The following is a 21461-nucleotide window of genomic DNA, read 5'->3' on the forward strand; positions in this document are numbered from 1 at the left end:
TGAATTCGATTTGCTAGTATCTTATTGAGAATTTTTGCATCCATATTCATCAGGGATATTGGCCTATAGTTCTCTTTTTTTACTGGGTCTCTGTCTGGTTTAGGAATCAAAGTAATACTGGCTTCATAGAATGAGTCTGGAAGTTTTCCTTTCCTTTCTATTTCTTGGAATAGCTTGAGAAGGATAGGTATTATCTCTGCTTTAAACGTCTGGTAGAACTCCCCTGGGAAGCCATCTGGTCCTGGACTCTTATTTGTTGGGAGATTTTTGATAACCGATTCAAGTTCTTCGCTGGTTATGGGTCTGTTCAAACTTTCTATTTCCTCCTGATTTTTTGGAAGAGTGTGGGCAAATTTAGGAATTTGTCCATTTCTTCCAGGTTGTCCAATTTGTTGGCATATAATTTTTCATAGTATTCCCTGATAATTGTTTGTATCTCTGAGGGATTGGTTGTAATAATCCCATTTTCATTCATGATTTTATCTATTTGGGTCATCTCCCTTTTCTGTTTGAGAAGCCTGGCTAGAGGTTTGTCAATTTTGTTTATTTTTTCAAAAAAACAACTCTTGGTTTCGTTGATCTGCTCTACAGTTTTTTCAGATTCTATATTGTTTATTTCTGCTCTGATCTTTATTATTTCTCTTCTTCTGCTGGGTTTAGGCTGCCTTTGCTGTTCTGCTTCTATTTCCTTTAGGTGTGCTGTTAGATTTTGTATTTGGGATTTTTCTTGTTTCTTGAGATAGGCCTGGATTGCAATGTATTTTCCTCTCAGGACTGCCTTCGCTGCATCCCAAAGCGTTTGGATTGTTGCATTTTCATTTTCGTTTGTTTCCATATATTTTTTAATTTCTTCTCTAATTGCCTGGTTGACCCACTCATTCTTTAGTAGGGTGTTCTTTAACCTCCACGCTTTTGGAGGTTTTCCAGACTTTTTCCTGTGGTTGATTTCAAGCTTCATAGCATTGTGGTCTGAAAGTATGCATGGTATAATTTCAATTCTTGTAAACTTATGAAGGGCTATTTTGTGACCCAGTATATGATCTATCTTGGAGAATGTTCCATGTGCACTCGAGAAGAAAGTATATTCTGTTGCTTTGGGATGCAGAGTTCTAAATATATCTGTCAAGTCCATCTGATCCAATGTGTCATTCAGGGCCCTTGTTTCTTTATTGACCGTGTGTCTAGATGATCTATCCATTTCTGTAAGTGGAGTGTTAAAGTCCCCTGCAATTACCACATTCTTATCAATAAGGTTGCTTATGTTTATGAGTAATTGTTTTATATACTGGGGGCTCCGGTATTCGGCGCATAGACATTTATAATTGTTAGCTCTTCCTGATGGATAGACCTTGTAATTATTATATAATGCCCTTCTTCATCTCTTGTTACAGCCTTTAATTTAAAGTCTAGTTTGTCTGATATAAGTATGGCTACTCCAGCTTTCTTTTGGCTTCCGGTAGCATGATAAATAGTTCTCCATCCCCTCACTCTCAATCTAAAGGTGTCCTCAGGTCTAAAATGAGTCTCTTTTAGACAGCAAATAGATGGGTCTTGTTTTTTTATCCATTCTGATAGCCTATGTCTTTTGGTTGGCGCATTTAATCCATTTACATTCAGTGTTATTAGAGAAAGATACGGGTTTAGAGTCATTGTGATGTCTGTATGTTTTATGCTTGTAGTGATGTCTCTGGTACTTTGTCTCACAGGATCCCCCTTAGGATCTCTTGTAGGGCTGGTTTAGTGGTGACAAATTCCTTCAGTTTTTGTTTGGGAAGACCTTTATCTCTCCTTCTATTCTAAATGACAGACTTGCTGGATAAAGGATTCTCGGCTACATATTTTTTTCTGTTTAGCACACTGAAGATATCATGCCAATCCTTTCTGGCCTGCCAAGTTTCAAAAGAGAGATCAGTCACGAGTCTTATAGGTCTCCCTTTATATGTGAGGGCACGTTTATCCCTTGCTGCTTTCAGAATTTTCTCCTTATCCTTGTATTTTGCCAGTTTCACTATGTCGTGCAGAAGATCTATTCAAGTTACGTCTGAAGGGAGTTCTCTGTGCCTCTTGGATTTCAATGCCTTTTTCCTTCCCCAGATCAGGGAAGTTCTCAGCTATTATTTCTTCAAGTACCTCTTCAGCACCCTTCCCTCTCTCTTCCTCCTCTGGGATACCAATTATGGGTATATTATTTCTTTTTAGTGTATCACTTAGTTCTCTTATTTTCCCCTCATACTCCTGGATTTTTTTTATCTCTCTTTTTCTCAGCTTCCTCTTTTTCCATAACTTTATCTTCTAGTTCACCTATTGTCTCCTCTGCCTCTTCAAGCCGTGCCGTCGTGGTTTCCATTTTGTTTTGCATTTCGTTTAAAGCGTTTTTCAGCTCCTCGTGACTGTTCCTTAGTCCCTTGATCTCTGTAGCAAGAGACTCTCTGCTGTCCTCTATACTGTTTTCAAGCCCAGCGATTAATTTTATGACTATTATTCTAAATTCACTTTCTGTTATATTATTTAAATCCTTTTTGATCAGTTCATTAGCTGTTGTTATTTCCTGGAGATTCTTCTGAGAGGAATTCTTCCATTTGGTCATTTTGGATAGTCCCTGGAGTGGTGAGGACCTGCAGGGCACTTCCCCTGTGCTGTGGTGTATAACTGGAGTTGGTGGGCGGGGCCGCAGTCAGTCCTGATGTCTGCCCCCAGCCCACCGCTGAGGCCACAGTCAGACTGGTGTGTGCCTTCTCTTCCCCTCTCCTAGGGGCGGGATTCACTGTGGGGTGGCGTGGCCCGTCTGGGCTACTTGCCTACCCTTGCCTATTGTTGGCTCCGGAGACTCCGTTCTGCTAATCCTCTGGCGGTTTTCTGGGTTATTTAGGCAGGTGTAGGTGGAATCTAAGTGATCAGCAGGACGTGCGGTGAGCCCAGCGTCCTCCTACCCCGCCATCTTCCTATCAATCCTCTGAAGCTGTAATTTTGATAGCAGAGACCATATACAAAGTAGATATTCAGTATGTGTTATTGATTCTGATGTTGAATCTATCTTGCTTGGTATTTCAAATTTACACAAAAGGTCAAAAAGTACTGGGGAATCATTTGTACCTTTGCAGAATTACAGAATTTTTGAGTTATAAATGATAAGAGGAATTATCTAGTCAAAATAAACTTATGAAGAAAAGGACACAAAGCCAGGTTGTGGTAGAGTTGGTCTCGCATGCAGGGTCCTATGCCAAAAGGCTCATGTTATGCATCTCTTCAGTGCAGCCTACAGGAGGCTCCGACTGCTTCCAAACCTTTTGTAGCTCACAGCTCCACTCTTCCTCCTCCCCCCACTTGACTTCATATTCTTTCTTGCTCTTCCTCCCAACTCCATCTCTAGACATTTTGATTTATATTCACTTGACAAGTTTCACATTCCTTGGGAAAACTGACATAGGTAATGCTAAACAGAGGAGGAACAATAATGAGTGGAGGAAAAACATTTTAAAATAAAAGCGAAATTAACAGTAACAACAACAGCTGCTGTTCCAAGCTTTTTCCACATTTAAGTTCCTACTTCATCCTCCTGGCTTTCAGGCATACTTTTTTCCCCTAAGTTCTGTCAATGGACACATAATAGCTTTCTATCAATTATACAAGTCTCAAAGAAAAAAGGTTTTGTTGGTATATTAAAAATCAATGCTGCTAAAAATAAACAAACATTCAAAATTTTTTTAAAAATAAAAAAATCAATGCTGCTGAAATGCCTTTTCTCTTTCCCTTTCTTTTTTCCATGCTTCATCTTTTCTTTTCAAAAATCACAGCTAATGTGATGGCCAGAAATAAAAATACTATTAGTTACTATAAGCCTTTTAGTAATACGTTGCTTTTTAAATTATGTACATATATTACTTTAAAAAATATTGTTTTAGAAAACTCAATTATAATTATGCATTACTGTGTTTAGCAATATATGGAAAAACTGAGAATGCAGCCAGTACCCTCTGGATTTATAAGATAAGCCAAGAAACCCTAGCATAGACAGATCACTTACTTTAGGAATAAGGTATGTCAGTATTATCAAATACACCAAAGAAGGATAATTATACAAATAAAGAAAGACAGATATGTGGGATTTAGTAAGTTTAAGCCAAGCAGAGGAACATATATTTCTGGGACCTATTACATAGAAATAACAGTTACCTTCTGCAAAATTCCTCTATTATGTTATATACTTCTATTATACACACATATCACTAACCTTCATGACAAACCTTTGGAGGAGTATTACCGCCCGTATTTTACAAAGAGGAAGAGGTAAGACCAGAATTTAAATACGAGGCTACCTGATTCCAAGTTCATATTCTTTCAAATATAGAGTAAAAAAACAGACATTCAATTTAAATTTAGGAGGGGAAAGAAGCTTGACTTTTTACTCCTACTCCATCTCATAGCAGCTCACTGTTACCAAGTTCCATGATCAAGGCTGACATTTAGCTGGTACGCTCTGCCGTGGCATAAGGGCTGAAAGCTGTTAAGATTAGCTGGGGATCTGTTCTGTTTGACTCGTGGTGCCCGTGCCATGTGGATCACTAAATATGTTGAATATCCTACCCATCCATGACACAACCTGAGTATTCCAACAAATACTTACTCAGACATTTGAAATAATCCCAAACCACCTATGACATATGTTCCATACCTACAGGTATCTCAGGTCTACATCCATGCAAAATTTGGCTGGTCTTCTCTCTAGGTAAGAACATGCTAGGATTCCCAACTTTTGGAGTAGAAGCCTAACATTTGCCATTTACATTGACCAAAGCATGGGGCACATCTTTAAGTCAGTAGTACAAAATTACTATACTTAAGATTTCACCAGTGAGTTCAACCTCAAAATGACATCCTGTCTTTCTTGTTAAAAATCAGGCTCATAGCATTCAATATTTGGGAAATTAGTCTGACAGGATACTACCCACACCTTCCCCAGTTCTTACTATGAAATTTGATCACCAGAAAATAATATATCTAGATGTTAGCTTATGCCCTTAGATAGAAGTACATACCTAAACTGAGTTATATTCTTGGATTTTATCAAGATTCAATATAAGAAATGACCATATGGAGAAAAAGAAAGCAACAGTCTAAATGTTTCAAGGACAAATCTAAATGTCAACATAATAAGAGCAACATGATTTCTGAGAGCTTCACACTTTGGATTTATTTATAAGTTAGTTATGCCAAAATCAGTTTGTCCAACCAACACACATAAAATGTTATACAGGCTCCCTCAACTGGTTAAGATGTAGCACTACCAAAAAACATGTTCCATTAAGTTGACTGTATCATCTTCTTGAGAAATTTCTGTAACTCCAGCCTGAGATCGAAGAATGGACATGATGTCACGAGATAATTTGTCAAAGCCATTCTGTAAACATATATTTGCTACTTCTTGCCAGTTTTCTAATGAGCAAAATGGATCATTTATCATAAGATGTTCGACTATACCTAAGGAAAAAAATTATAATATTATAGTATGTCACCTATTCTTATTTGAAAATCCATATTTAGCAATTCTTCAAAAATAGAAAGGGTTATCATTTCAACTCACTTACTATTAAACCTGATTCCTATAAGTTTAATGTGGAGTGCTTCATCCAACTCATGGTAAGTAATCAAGTGTTAGTTTCTTCTGCTTTTTCATGAACCTTTTCATGCCTCACTTCAACCCTCTACCATGTCTCACATTCCCACACCTTTACTCATCTCCTTCTTGGTAAGGCTAGCAGATATTGAAAGTTACAAGGAAGGGAACTTAGAAAATGAAGAATGAGGGCTCAGCCTTATTCAGAGTCTACAAGGTACCATTAGACACTATCATGTAATTGAGGGCTTACAGGTCTAGTTTTCATGATCCTTCAAATTCTTTTATAAATTCCCTAGTAGTGCTGACCCAAGTGCTTAAAAACCTCTTCGGCAAACCCTCCATCTTATCTCTGATAGAGAGAGACCTCTTAATGATGGGGCTTCTGTAACAAATATTTTTTCTAAGGATATAAAAGAATGAGTTTATTAAATAAAACTAAGGAGATTATTTGCTTTTGAAAATCAATTACGGTGACCCCCTTGGAATATATTTATTTAGGGAACTCATTTCTTATCTATTACCTGCATTACTTATGATACTTAATGAAAGATCTTTTTAAAACATTGTCATCACTATTATTTTATTTCTACCATAACTCTGTCAAATAAAATAATTTAGTTGATATCTATAATTTCAAAATTATCTTCCCAAATATGTTTTAATGTAATCTGCTATTCATTCTTAAACCCCATGTAGTAATTTAAAATCAAATTGTCTGCTCAAGTTCCTATATTAGAGAAAGGAAAGAAAAAATGAGATTTCATTAGTAATTCTTGACCCTACTACAGAGTTATGTTCAAAGTAAATATCATATGTAACTGATATGTACATATATAGTTTAAGATTAAAATATAGAAAGATTATTTCCAAGGGCACCTGGGTGGCTCAGTAGGTTAAGTGTCCAGTGCTTAATTTTGGCTTAGGTCATGATCTCATGGTTTGTGAGTTCAAGCCCCATGTTGGGCTCTGCACTAAGAGCACAGAGCCTGCTTGGGATTCTCTTTCTCCTCCCCTGCTTACAGTCTCTCTCAAAATAAATATTTTTTAAAAAAAGATTATGTCTAAATAACACTTAAAATATATAAAAAGTTATTAAATATAAATATTTATTAATATATGTAAAGTTTTTAGAGTAGTGTTAGGTAATATAATTATTAAAATGTTCCCCTAAATCTTCACAAAGATTCTCTCTTCTTTGTAATTCCCTCAAGAAATAAATACTATTGGGGCGTCTGGGTGGCTCAGTTGGTTGGGCATCCTACCTTGGCTCAGGTCATGATCTTGCAGTTCATGAGTTCCAGCCCCACATCGGGCTCTATGCTGACAGCACAGAGCCTGGAGCCTGTTTCAGATTCTGTGTCTCCCTCTCTCTCTACCCCTTCCCCACTCACACTCTGTCTCTCTCTCTCAAAAATAAATAAACATTGGGGCGCCTGGGTGGCTCAGTTGGTTAAGCGTCCGACTTCGGCTCAGGTCATGATCTCACGATCTGTGAGTTCGAGCCCCGTGTCAGGCTCTGTGCTGACAGCTCAGAGCCTGGAGCCTGCTTCACATTCTGTGTCTCCCTCTCTCTCTGCCCCTCCCCTGTTCATACTCTGTCTCTCTCTGTCTCAAAAATAAATAAGCGTTAAAAAAAATTTTAAAAAAAATAAATAAACATTAAAAAATTAAAAAAAAAATACTATTGTTAACAGACTATTATTGACATGGTAGTCTTTACATTTATAAACTCTTAAAGTCAATTCATGCCAAGAAGGAATTCTTATGAAGAATGAGTTAACTCAAACATAATAATCTTGAACCTTTCCCTAAATAACCCAATACTTTTTCTTCTACAACAACATTTTACTATACTTACCTTTCCCACCTTTACTTATCTCTTGAAGTAGCTTAATGCCAACTTTTTTCATATCTACAGAGAACAGATGAAGTATAGCAAGACCAAAAGATAAAGATGGTGGTTTCCCGTTCCATTCTCTAGTGAGACACTGAATTAATTCAGTGTGAGGACATAACTTGATTAGGTCCATCAGGTCATCTGAAAGCAAAATTCAAAAACTATGTCTCAACATCCTAATATGATACATCAACTACAAACTGGGACCAGCTAATATCTATACCTGCCAATCAACATTTCTTTTTCCAATCCTTCCAAAGCCCTCAGTGAACTCAACACTACTATCTCCAATCAAGAAGAAAAAAAAACATGCTCAGCATAGCAAAAAACAAAAGAAAACTACTAGTAGCAAGGACTACCAGGAAAACAAATTATCAAAGAACTGTGGTAGAATAGAAATAATTAGATTGGCAATCAGGAAACCTGATATAACCACAATTCCATCAGTCCCTTATTCTTTTGGATCCCAGTTTATGCATCTTAAAAGTGCTAGCATTAGGGCTCCTGGGTGGCTCAGTTGGTTAAGTATCGGACTTTAGCTCAGGTCATGATCTCACGGTTTTTGAGCTCGAGTCCCACATCGGGCTCTCTGCTGTTAGCTCAGAACCCACTTCAGATCCTGTCCCCCTCTTTCTCTGCCCCTTCCCTGCTCTCTCTCTCTCAAAAATAAATGAACATTAAAAAAATAAAGTGTTAGCATATCCAATTTCTAAGGTTCCATCTAACAATATTATGTTTGTCTATATCTTGCTGTTCATATTTGGGCCAACTTCTAGTGAGTATAATTTCTTTCTTCCTGTGCCTTGCACAGAAAAAGGGGCTCAGTAATTTTTTTCCTAAAAATATTATTTTAGAAACTCAAAAATGAAGACTTTAAGAAGCCATTAGCCTGTTCAAGTAGCTAGTAGCTGAGCCATATGAAGTTGCCTACATTTGACCACGCTTTACTACAAAAAAGGATATTTCATATGGTTTAATATACTAGATAACTACTGAGTTGATACTACAATTATGATTTACATTTTAAAAAAATTTTTTTAATGTTTATTTATTCTTGAGGGAGAGATAAGAGTGTGAGTGGGGGAGGAGCAGACAGCGAGGGGGAGACACAGAATCTGAAGCAGACTCCAGGCTCCGAGGTGTCCGCACAGACACCCATGCGGGTCTCGAACTCACAAACCATGAGATCATGACCTGAGGTGAAGTCGGACGCTTAACCGACTGAGCCACTCAGGCACCCCCATGATTTACATTCTTAAATTTATAAACTTTGTGTTAACTAAAGTTTTTCAAGTAAAAAATTTACTTTCTCAGGGTGCCTGGATGACTCAGTGGGTTAAGCATCTGACTTTGTCTGAGGTCATGATCTCATGGCTCATGGGTGCAAGCCCCGCATGGGGCTCTGTGCTGACAGCTCAGAGCCTGGAGCTTGCTTTGGATTCTGTGTCTCCTTCTCACTCTGCCCCTCCTCCCCAGCCCACACTCTGTCTGTCCCTCTCTCTCTCAAAAATTAACATTAAGCATTAAAAAAAAAATTTGTTTTTAATATTATTCTTTGGTCACAACAGAGGTAGTATTCAGAATAATTCCTGAAAGCCTTTTAAGAACTACCATAAACATAATTTGCAATTTTTTGACTGATAATATAAGATAATCTAGTGTTTATTAAACACATATTTACTGTACTAGGGACTTACATATATCAAATCACTGCATTTAATATTCAGTATAAGTGAGATATTATTATTCTCACATTAAAAGTGAGGAAACAGGCTTAGAGAAGTTAATTTTCCCAGAATTGTACACATGATATAAAGGAGAACGAAGTTCATCTAATCCACCCAAGTCCATGACCTTCCAATCTTTAGCGATGCTCCTCCAAAACAATAAGTATATGTGTGATGCACTGTATGTATGTACATATACACATACATGCACATACACACATAAATAAAAGAGAGATAAATGATAAAAGAATAAGCAAGGAATAGCAGAATATAATTCTGTATCAATAAAGTCAAACAATTTTTTTTTAATTTCCCTAGAGAAGAGGTAGAAGAAGTTTATGATTTGGGCCACTCAAACTGGCCTTCACTAAGGTGAAGCTATTTATATAGCATCCCCCAGCCACCAGCATTTCGTAACTCACACATTTTGCTGTTTCATTCAATCAGGCATTCAAATTCCCCTCTCCTTGAATTGATTAATTAACCACTATTTACTTAAGTATGTACAAGATATGGCCTCTGACTAGTTCAAAGGAACACAAATTCAAATCCTATGACCTTTCTCCTCTGCTTACCATGGTTTGGAATCCATTTCGTCATTTCTTAGTTTGACAGGTTATTAATCAATTTTTATCTCATGGATGTTCTTGGGGTTTTTCTCCAAATTTTTATTTACATTTTACTTAGCTAACATACAGTGAAATATTGGTTTCAGGAATAGAATTCAGTGATTCATCATTTGCATACAACACCCAGTGCTCATTCTAACAAGTGCTCTCCCTAGTACCCATCACCCATCTAGCTCATTCCCCCCCCATCACCCTTCAGTTTGTTCTCTATCATTAAGTCTCTCACGGTTTCTCTCCCTCCCATATGTTCATCTGTTTTGTTTCTTAAATTCCACATATGAGTGAAATCATATGGTATTTGTCTTTCTCTGACTGACTTACTTCTTTAGCATAATACATTTTAGCTCTATCCATGTCATTGCAAATGACAAGATTTCATTCTTTTGGATGACTAATATTCCACTGTGTATATATATCACATCTTTATCCATTCATCATCAGTCTGGACATTTGGGCTCTCTCCATAGCTTGGCTATTGTTGACAATGCTACAATAAACACTAGGGTGCATATATCCCTTCAAATTTGTATTTTTTTTTTTTTATCCTTTGGGTAAATACCTAGCAGTGCAATCGCTAGATCATAGGGTAGTTCTATTTTTAACTTTTTTTTTAAGTTTATTAATTTATTTTGAGAGAGAGAGAGTATGTGTGTGTGAGCAGGGGATGGGCAGGGAGAGAGGGAGAGAGAGAATACCATGCAGGTTTTGTGCTGTCAATGCAGAGCCCAATGTAGGGCTTGAACTCACGAACTGTGAGATTATGACCTGAGCTGAAACCAAGAATTGACGCTTAACCGACTGAGCCAGATGTCCCTATTTTTAACTTTTTGAGAAATCTCCATACTGTTCTCCAAAGTGGCTGCAGCCATTTGCATTCCCACCAACATTGCAAGAGGGTTCCCCTTTCATGGATATTCTGTTTTAATATGATTATAAAGGCCGATATGCCAAGTGTGATAGATGTTTAACTCACGAACATCTAGAGCAATGGTTCTCAGAATATGGTCTAGGGTTTATAAAGTCAAAACTATGTTCATAAAAATACTAAGCTGTTATTTGCCTTTTTCATTCCCATTCTCTCACAAATATACAGTGGTGTTTTCCAAAGACTATATGACATGTAGTCTTACAACAGACTGAATATAGGAGGAGATATAGGAAGCCAGCTATCTTATAGTAATCCAGATATTGTAGAGATTTGCAAAAATGTAGAAAATGCAACTCTTTTCATGAAATTCCTTGGTTTTGGAAAGTTTTTTTGTTTTTTAAAGTATATTTATTTATTTTGGAGAGAGAGCACGTGCATGTGTGGGAGGGACAGAGAGAGGGGGAGAGAGAGAGGATCCCAAGCAGGCTCCCCACTATCAGCACAGAGCTGGATGCGGGGCTCAAGCTCATGAAACCTTGACATGGTGACTTGAACTGCAATCAAGAGTCAGACGCTTAACCGACTGTACCACCCAGGCGCCCCAAGGAAAAGTTATGTCTTATAAAAAATATTTTATTATGATAACATGTGATGGGTTTATTGTTGTTTTCTTTAAATGAATAAATATTTTAAAATTTTCTGTTTTAATTTCTAATAGGATAAATATCAACAGATATAACCCATATAAATATAAACTCTTTGGGATGTTCAGTGCTTTTTTAAAAGTGTAAAAGAGGGGTGCATGGGTGGCTCCGTTGCTTAAACATCCAACTTCAGTTCAGGTCATGATCTCACAGTTTGTGAGTTCAAACCCCTCACCAGGCTCTCTGCTCTCAGTGCCAGAGCCCACTTCGAATCCTCTTGTCTCCCTTTTGCTGTCCTTCCCCTGCTCACTCACTCACTTACTCTCTCTCTCTTTCAAAAATAAACATAATAAATAAATAAGTAAGTAAATAAAAGAAACCTGAGACCAAAAAGTTTGAGAGCTTCACATCTAGAATAACCCAATTTCCACTTAAGTATATTCACTTCTGTAATGATAATGGGGAAGGTGAACAAACAAATCATTTCAGGTTTTATTCTAAATATTATTGGGGGGTGGAATAATTTTTATTTCTAAAACAGATGCTCCTTTAGTCAGATTTATGCTTTTGGAACAAAACTTTCTTATAATTTTTGTTTTTGTTTTGTTGTGGTTTTGGTTTTTGTTTTTTAATTTGTAAATGTATAACTGATAGTCTAAATCTGAGAACATTCTTTTCTGAAAGTATAAAATTAAGTCTTTCCCTCAAGGCCCCATAATACCATGGGTTTTTCAGGGTTTCTACTTTTTCTCAAGTTATTATTTTCATCTTATGATGTGCTAAATAAATTCTGAGGATAAATATCAAGGTTCTAATTATATAGAGTGTCATTACTTCTTAAATTATTATAATAACATATAATTATTTTAGATTATAATGCAGGAGCAGAACAATACAATAATGAGTCAATCACATTTCTATGCATTTATGCAAGGCAAATTTTGCAAGCAAAACAGAAACTTCATTCACATTTCAGTCAATATAAATTCTAGAGTAATCATTTCTTACCTGTGGAAAAATAATACTTAAAACAGAAACTGAACCTGTATACTTAGATAATAAAAATAAAATATCTAATTCATTCAATAAATATTGAGTAGTACCTACTATGCCAGATTCTATCCTGTTGCTGTGTGTACATAGGCAATTACTTACCTCTTTGAGCCTTAGTTAGCCTCTCTGTGGAAAGTTTTTTTTTTAATCTATAAAATAGGGATAATAACAAAACCTACTTTATAGTTAATGTAAGTATTAAGTAAGATAATGCAAGTAAAAAGCCAAACTATAGTATCAAGTGTGCTGTTAATATAACAAATGAAGAAATTCATAACTTTAAAAAATAGATGCTAAGTAAAATTAAATTTATTGTTTGAAAATAATCAGATTCAACTGTCATAAATGATCCTCTTTCCCGTAAAAATATGACCTAGAAGTGCTGTAGTTTGTCTTATTTGCAACTTCTTAGAATTGGGGTACAGAGCCTGCAAATAAGAATTCAGACATAGACCTGGGATATGGGAGAGGTGAGGCTGCCTGTACATGTAGGTTAGTGCTGAACTAGATTCATAAGAGATCAGCTCATTCAACTATAGTTACCCTAAGGTTGACAATGCTCTCAGATCACTGCCTACTTGTAACCTAAGTGTTTCGAAATTTTGAAATGAACATTATTTTACTAGTTCTTCATTTTTAATGCTCATATCATAGTTTACATACACTCATATGTAACAAATAAGTGCAGCTATTTAAAAAAAATTCTCTAAGTAGCATGGTCTGAAATATCTGCAAAATAAACTGTGTACTTCAGAGGGAGAGAAGCAGAGACACCCAGACATCTACCTTCTTGAAGGCTGCCAGATTGTCCCCTCAGGACAGCCTGAGGCTCAGTCCCTCATGCCTCTGCCAGACATGGGAGAAAAACAAGATCTCAGCAACAACTGACCTTAAGGCAAAGACCACTCTGACTGGGCTGGCCACAGCTACCCAGGACCCTCCGTTAGCACCAAGGACTTGGTGAACTTCACTCCCTCAGCTCAGTGTTCCCTCTGTGGATCTCAGCATCTCCACTTGTACGACAGTCCTAGCAATGACTACCTGATGGGACTACTGTGAGGACTGGCCAGAAGGGTGTGAGAACACATCTAGACTCTGGCACATAGTAGGTTCTCAATAAAAGCTAGGTTTTTGTTAAAAACAGACAGACAAAAATTGTATGTTTCAGGATTCCAGTTTACTAAACGTTTATGTAGTGAAGAAATACTAATGTATTTGAATGTCTAGCATGAAAGTCAATCAGTTCTAGCTTAACTGTTTTCACCAAAAATTATAAGACTCTATTAGTATATGTAAAATAGACTTTAAAATTTAAATCCAAAATATTGCCTACTATCATGTGTGATCTTACCAGTAAAGTCTAGAATTCGAATACATACCAATAAGTAGGCTTTTTCACTTACCGGAAGTAAAGTCCTTGAACTGCTGTATGTATTCCATGGCCCCATGAATCTGACCCTGTTTACATAGGCAAAGAAGAGCTTTCTTGTGCAGGCCACATTCAGTGTAGATAATCTGAGCTAAAGCCAGGCACTTGGCCTTGTTATAAGTATCCTGCTCCCCATAATCATAAATGACATCCCCAGCCTCCTCAGAAAATGTGAGCCTAGAGCAAGCAGATCAATAGGTATACTTTAGAGAGCTCATGGTGAGTGGATGAGAATAAAATATTTTAAAATTCAGCACAGTAGAATTGGATTTTCCATGGTCTGTAAGAATTACAAGTTAATAGACAATTGATGTAGGAGAAATTAAACATATCCAAGATTTAACAAAAACAAAAATAATCACATATTCTTTTGTGGTGGGGGAGGGGGAGGAGACATTTTGGTGAAACTGACCTCAAATTTTTTCAAAAATCTACAAACATGGGGCGCCTGGGTGGCTCAGTCAGTTGAGCGTCTGACTTCAGCTCAGGTCACGATCTCACGGTTCGTGAGTTCGAGCCCCGCGTCGGGCTCTGGGCTGATGGCTCAGAGCCTGGAGCCTGCTTCCGATTCTGTGTCTCCCTCTCTCTCTGCCCCTCCCCCATTCATGCTCTGTCTCTTTCTGTCTCAAAAATAAATAAACATTAAAAAAAAAAATTAAAAAAAAAAATCTACAAACATGGTTAAAACTCTCCTAAAAAAGACTGGTGGAATTTAAAGTAACAAGGTAAATAAAAATTATTTTATAATTGAGGATCTCAATGTTCTCAGCAGTTATACAGATTTTAAACCCTGCAGAATGTAAGAATTCATTAAATGTTGGTTAAAGATAGTGACAACAAATTTTAGCTCAAAATTAGTGACAGATCTTGCAAGTGTTTGCAAGAAACGTGTGACATCAGTGTTATTTTCTAAATTGTTACAGAATTATAAAAAAACAACAGGGGTAAAAAAGGGTTTAAGATGTCCCAATTTCCCTTGTCATCACATTTTAATGCACATCTTCAAACACAATTGGAGTGAACCATCTGCACGCTAACTCCACCTAGAAACGATCAGCATAGGCCAAAACACATTTGGGTATAATTTAAGATATCACTTCCAATCACTGGTTGTACGGACATTGTGCTTTAGTTTTATTTTAAATTAATAGCTACAGAGTAACAGTAATCACATAATATTGATATCTGTACACATGTAACAAAATACCAGTAACATTCAAATAAAATCCTGAAATCCCTATAAAATGTGTTTACTGAAAATTCAGTAAATAAAGCCTACCATGTTTATTGGGGTGGCCAAAGAGAAGTGTGTCTGAAATCAAAAGGCAGCTTCTGAGTATAAATCAATTATTTAATAAGCAATTTACCTAACTTTTACATTTTAGTACCAAAACATGGGTTTTGGTAGCTATAGCCACGATGTTTCCGAAGGCTGAACAAGGAATTATTTCAGTCATTTTAGTGACTGTATAACCAGAGCAAGATGATAATACCAGTATTATAGTATTTCTTTCTCTTATTAATACCATTATTTTATTTTTGTAAGAGGTCATCACTAACATGATGTGGTTCCACCTGAGAAAAGGGCAGAGCTGAGGACTAAGGTTGCTTTGTCCTGGTTTGTCATTTTCCAAAAGGATGATGTATGATTTAAAAAATATATATATATTGAAAGGGAGGAAGAGGGGGCGCCTGGGTGGCTCAGTCGGTTGGGCGTCAGACTTCAGCTCAGGTCGTGATCTCGCAGTCCGTGAGTTCGAGCCCTGCGTTGGGCTCTGTGCTGACAGCTCGGAGCCTGGAGCCTGTTTTGGATTTTGTGTCTCCCTCTCTCTGACCCTCCCCCGTTCATGCTCTGTCTCTCTCTGTCTCAAAAATAAATAAAAGTTAAAAAAAAAATTTTTTTTAAATAAAAAAAAATTAAAAAAAAAAAGAAAGGGAGGAAGAGGGTCAAGCCCCAAAAGAATGGAACTGGCCCTGAAGGAAAAAGGGGGAAAAAAAAAAACAGGGATTCTAGCCCTGGGGAAAGGGAGGTAGTCAAGCACGCTGTACCCAACTGGAAAATGAGCCTGGGAACCTCTGTCCCTGTTTTGCCCCTAATCACCTCATTACATCCCTCTTTCTGTTTTCTCAAAGTCTCCTTCTTGGCTCTCCCATCCCTACTTCCAATTCTAAGAAGACTTCTGAAAGTGGATCTCTAGACTGGCTCTGGAGAATATATATGACTAATAAATAAATTTTAAAAAATGTGCTTAACTCCATTAGTAAACTAAGGTATATTTGATTATAAACCAGATTATAGATTTTTTTTTAATGTTTATTTATTTTAAAGAGAGAGAGAGAGAGAGAAGACACAAGTTGGGGAAGGGCAGAGAGAGAGTGGGAGACACAAAATCCAAAGCAGACTCCAGGCTCTGAGCTGTCAGCACAGAGCCCAAAGTGGGGCTTGAACCCACAAACCTTGAGATCATGACCTGAGCCAAAGTCAGACTTCAACTGACTGAGCCACCCAGGCACCCCAGATTGTAGATTTTTTTAAGCCAAAATAAAGGTAATATACAATCACTAAATCTATGCATCATATTTATTTACTGTTATTTTGTAGGATTGGGTTTGTCAAGTTAATATTTCAGAGGATATTTTCCTCTTCCGGGAGCAATATCTGCAATTTAGAGAGCCAATGCCAACAAAACATTTCTTAAGTTTAGGCTTTCTGAGTCAAGTGATTAGACTTTCCCCAGGTAAGAATGATTAAGAGAGCCAAGATTAGTCTATAATCCAGGCTGTTTTATGGCTGGCTCTGTGCAGGGCTTCAAGGAAAGAACTGTAGAACTTTTTAAGGTAGCCATATGGTAGAGGCCAGGTCACTGGAGTCAGAGACCAGAGGAAAGAGGCTAAGAATAAAGAATGTGAATTACCTTCAGTATTCTGTTATATCATCTCAGGATCCTTAAGAGTGGTGGTATTTTCCAAATTTATGCAGTCAAGGAATTGCAGAAGAATTTAAATTCTTATAATTAAGAGGTAGAATTGGCCAAGAACAATCAGTATATGTGGGGAAATTAATCTTGTCTTATGTGTCTCTGCATCAGACAATAGGTGTTAATGAACATGCACTTTCTAATGGTGTTCTCATGTCTGAACCATTTCCAGTGCTCCCTGACAAGTACTTTCTGTAGAGGGCGTAGAAGGTGGGACCAGGTAGAAAAAGAAAGAGGCAAAGGGTAAAAAGAGGGGTATATGTACGAAGAAGTTTCCTAAAACAGAATTAACTATTACGTGAACAGTAAGTGAAGGCCATAACAAGAGGGGGTGGGAAAAAGATACTTTACACTGGTAAACAATAGTGCCATCAATCTAGGACAGTTTAGGACTCCCCAGTGTCATGCAGGGGAAATGGTGAATTTGGAATGGGTGGCAGTAGGCACTAGTATGCAAACTTGCCATTTTTAAGTCTGGGACATTTAGAAGTCATGAATTTTTTATTTAGGGAGTGCTTACATTAGTCCTTCCATCTCCCTTATGATATACTTCTTAAATATGAGAACTGTAACTACTCTCTAATATGTAGCCTACATCTGTATGTATCCAGAACCAAGCAAGCATAGTCCTTAGACTGAAAAATAAGCAGGCTGTGGCTACCAGACAGATGACAGGACTTTCCTCACTCTGCCTTCCAATACTCACAGCCCAACCCATGTCCACCAGACCCAGCAAAAGTAGCTTGATCTTCATAAATAGGCAGACACTGTTTTAGTCCCCTTTACTGGACCAGTGACTCTTCCCCAGCTGACTACTAACAGCTCACAGCTCTTGCCTTCCCCAGAGAACAGCCTTCCCCAGCTGTTGCCCTAAGCTGACTAGCTACCTTGCCCAGAAAATTATGCTTATCTTTCAACCCCCCAGTAGTGTAGAGCTGACAACTGATTAGTAAGGAATACAAAAGGTCAGTACCATAATTCAAAAAGAAGCAAGTCTGGCAGGATTTATGTTCCATAGTCCTCCCCCTGTAATACTAGCTAATACTAGATTTTAACCTGAGTTCACATCGTAGCTTGGTTCTTTCTGCTTCCCTATCCCATCTCACTCCTTCACTTATAATATTTCTCGAGGAGTAGTCTATCAGTAAATGATATGCACTCAAATCCAATTATCACGCTCTCTTTAAGGGAATAGGGAAGCTGAGGGCCAAACATATTCCTCTCTGCCTTGTTATGTAACAACAATCTTACCTTTTCATGATAACCAAAGTTGACTATGACTCACAGAACCTAAATTTGCAGGCATGAGAATTTTATGTGTCATCCTGACTGGCTCATAGAGTGCCCAGATATTTAGTCATATATTATTCTGTGTGAGTCCGTGAGGATGTATTTGAAAGAGAGTAACATTTGAATCAGTAGACTGAATAAAGCAGATTGCTGTGAATGTGGATAGCTCTCATCCCATCAGTTGATGGCCTGGAGGGTACAAAAAAGGCTGACCCTCTTTCATATAAAGCGGAACTCCTCCTGCCTGACCGCTTAGCTGGGACAGTCTTTTCCTACCTTTGGACTCAAAAAGAAACATTGGCTCTTCATGGGTCTTGAGCAGCCTGAAACTTACACCATTGGCAGCTTTCCTGGGTCTCTAGCTTGCTGACTGTGGATCTTAAGACTTATCAGCCTCCATATTCACAGGAGCTAATTTCTTCATGGGTGTGTGTATGTATATATATCCTATTGATTCTGTTTCTCTAGAGAACCTTGATTCCACCAAGTGGGTTACTGGGGAATCAGCTGAGCAGAGCCACTCTTTTATCTCCCAGACCCAAGTATTGTACGTACTGGAGATATACTATACAATCATCACTAGTTTAAAGTGTACATTCCATCCTGAAGGATGTTACTATGTCTTCAAAAGATGGAGCGACAAGCTGGCATCACCTGGACACAACCTGAACCATTCATGAACCAAGTTTGGGTTTTTTTCTTCCTTGCCTGCTGGTCTTAGGTCACCCCCACCCCTGCATGAGGCTTTAGGTGTGAGCTGTGGAAGTTGTGTTGGTCAGTTGGTGGTAGTTGACATGAGTTCTGGGCCACCTATTCCTGAAGCTAACTTGTGTACTCTGGATCTGCTTGAGCACTATCTTCACTGTACCTGATTTTAGATGGACTCTCTGAGCCCACCTGACCTCATGACTTGGTGTTTCTGTCAGAATCCAGTTCATGATAAGCTGTTCTAATTCTAAAGTCATTGGTGTTCCCTGGATAAACACTCCAACTTTAGCAGGACTCAGTAGGCACTTTTGGAATCTTAAGTGCCTACTTTGGAATCTTAAGTATATGGTTACTTGTTACAGGTGGTAGATGATCTACTGGGATATTGCTGGGTAGTCCCGGGCCAGTTAAAAACTATTAGTGGGTAAATCAATAATCATGGTTTGATAAAGGCATGGAAACCACAGTCATCCTACCAGACAAGCCATTAAGACCAATAGAGTGCGAAGAATATAAAATGGATGATAGAGGAGAAAGATGAGTAATAATTAATGTGGATGAATCTCAAAATAATTAAAGCAAAAGAGGCAGAGCAAGAAAAAAAAGAATACATAATGTATAATTCCATTTATATAAAATTCTAGAAAATGAAACCTCATCTAAGGTGACAGAAAGCAGATCAGTGGTTACCTGGAAATGGTGGTGGGGGTTGGAATGAGGTTGATTATCTTGACTGTGGTGATGATTTCATGGGTGTATACATATGTCAAAACTTGTCAAACTGTACACTATAAATATGTGCAATTTATAATGTCAGTTATATCCCCATAATGCTTTCTAAAAACTCATCATATCGTACACTTTAAATATGTAGAGATTATTGTACATAAATTCTATCTCCATAAAGGTGTAAAAACCAAATTATAGCCCTATGATCAATTGTCATGACAAGGGCTATATATAGTTCATTCTACTAACCCTTCTAAGTTTCCCCCAGAATTTTAACCACAGAATCCTAGAGAAGTTGTGCCTAGATGGAATGAAATTAAAGTGAGAAGAAAATACATTTGTGTTGTGCAAATGGTTGACTACAGTAGATGCTGATTTAATGTTCTGCCCGGATCCTCATTACTGAGACAGCATACCCTTCCCCTCTGGGTGCTGGCTGTCAGTGGCTCACATGTCCCTCCCTTCTGTAGCAAATTGCCCTTTGCTGATGGGAGCCACCAGGCCTAGGAAGTTATGCCCCATCCAGGCAGCCTATAGCCCTAATAGAGACTAACAGAGAGGTACAAAAGACTGATCCCTTGCCTCAAAGGGGGCAGCTCTTTGGTGTGGTTTATGCTCCAGAGCCATCCCTCTACAAATAAGACCAAGATTAGAACTTGCCTAAGATCACAACCTTTCTTGGCTTCCCGAACATACACACACTCTTTCCTATTTTGCTTCACTCACTCCCTTATAGGGTTTTCTTGAGAAGCCCACCTTCTATCAATCATGTCTGAGGCTTTGGTTATAGGAATCCAAACTAAGGGAGCTCTAGTACAAATCTGCCTACCTATACTGATATCCAACTCCAAGAAGCATTTCCTGCCTGTCCTTGCTGGTGTATATGTTCTTTTTTATTTTTTTTAATGTTTATTTATTTATTTTGAAAGAGAGAGAGACAAAGAGAGGGATGGGGAGGAGCAGAGAGAAAGGGAGAGAGAATCTCAAGTAGGCTCCACACTCACCATGGAGCCCGACACCAGGATCAGTCCCATGAACCAGGATGTCATGACCTGAGCCAAGATCAAAAGAGTTGGATGCTTAATGGACTGAGCCACCCAGGCGCCCCTGGTTTATATATTCTAAATGCAACATGGGTCCACATCCATCCTGCTTATAAGTTTTCTCCTAGGTATATCCTTCACATGTAACCATAACCTCTCTGGATCCAAGTTCCTGCCTATCCCTCTCAGTAGCATGATACTGATAAATCCTTTTCTGTCCTGACTGATGAATTCATGGGTCATGAATCATCCCATGAACCACTATTACTCAACTCCTGATCTGGGTTTATGTGACTAGGCCCCGTTACTCCATGAATGCTTAGTAAATCGTCTCTGAAGGATTAATTGTTCAGGATAATGTGCTGATAAAAAACTACTGAAATCTTGAGAACAACCTCATTAACCATATATCAAAATTAAGTCAAAAGCTTAATTTTGCTTACCTTTCCTGAGTGACCCAATTGATAACTAAATCTAAACGTTTTTCAGATAATCCACATTGGATTCCTTCCAGGGTCAGTTCTGCATCAACAGGTCGTCTGCATGCATGACTTGTGCTAAAGATGGCTTCAAAAAATAAGAGTAATGGAAAAGGCTTTCCTCTAATTTTTCCAACAGCTACAGAGAGAAGAAGAGTTTTGAGTTGAATACTTTAAGTAACAGTTTGCTTTTTCTTACTTCATATTATTACTTTCATCTCTTTGCATTTTCAAAAAATTTCAGTCTACAATTATGTACTGATAATGTTTAACTAATGCTTATGGATTAAACTTTCATTGTGGGTAATAACTAAATATTATATGCTGTATGAAAACAGAAACAGAGATTAGAATGATGTGTCTCCAACCA

The 21461-nt window shown here is 37.8% G+C and overlaps 1 protein-coding gene across 6 annotated transcripts in view; it reads right to left on the bottom strand.

Moving 5' to 3' along the window:
• Positions 1–5165: 5165 nt before the first annotated feature.
• The window catches only part of CLHC1 (clathrin heavy chain linker domain containing 1), a 40813-nt gene continuing 24517 nt past the window's right edge, over positions 5166–21461 (bottom strand). For 5 of the 6 annotated variants that reach the window (XM_019423718.2, XM_019424250.2, XM_019423951.2 and 2 more), the window contains 4 exons: positions 21056–21230; positions 13839–14041; positions 7476–7655; positions 5166–5478 (listed from right to left, as the gene is read on the bottom strand). In XM_019423718.2, coding sequence (XP_019279263.2) covers positions 5282–5478; positions 7476–7655; positions 13839–14041; positions 21056–21230 — 755 coding nt within the window. In that variant the 3' untranslated portion in view covers positions 5166–5281. The other variant, XM_019423873.2, reaches the window with a different exon arrangement.

This window comes from Panthera pardus, unplaced genomic scaffold (genome assembly GCF_024362965.1).
Source record: "Panthera pardus isolate Hobbes unplaced genomic scaffold, ASM2436296v1 HiC_scaffold_25, whole genome shotgun sequence".
Lineage (NCBI taxonomy): Eukaryota > Metazoa > Chordata > Mammalia > Carnivora > Felidae > Panthera > Panthera pardus.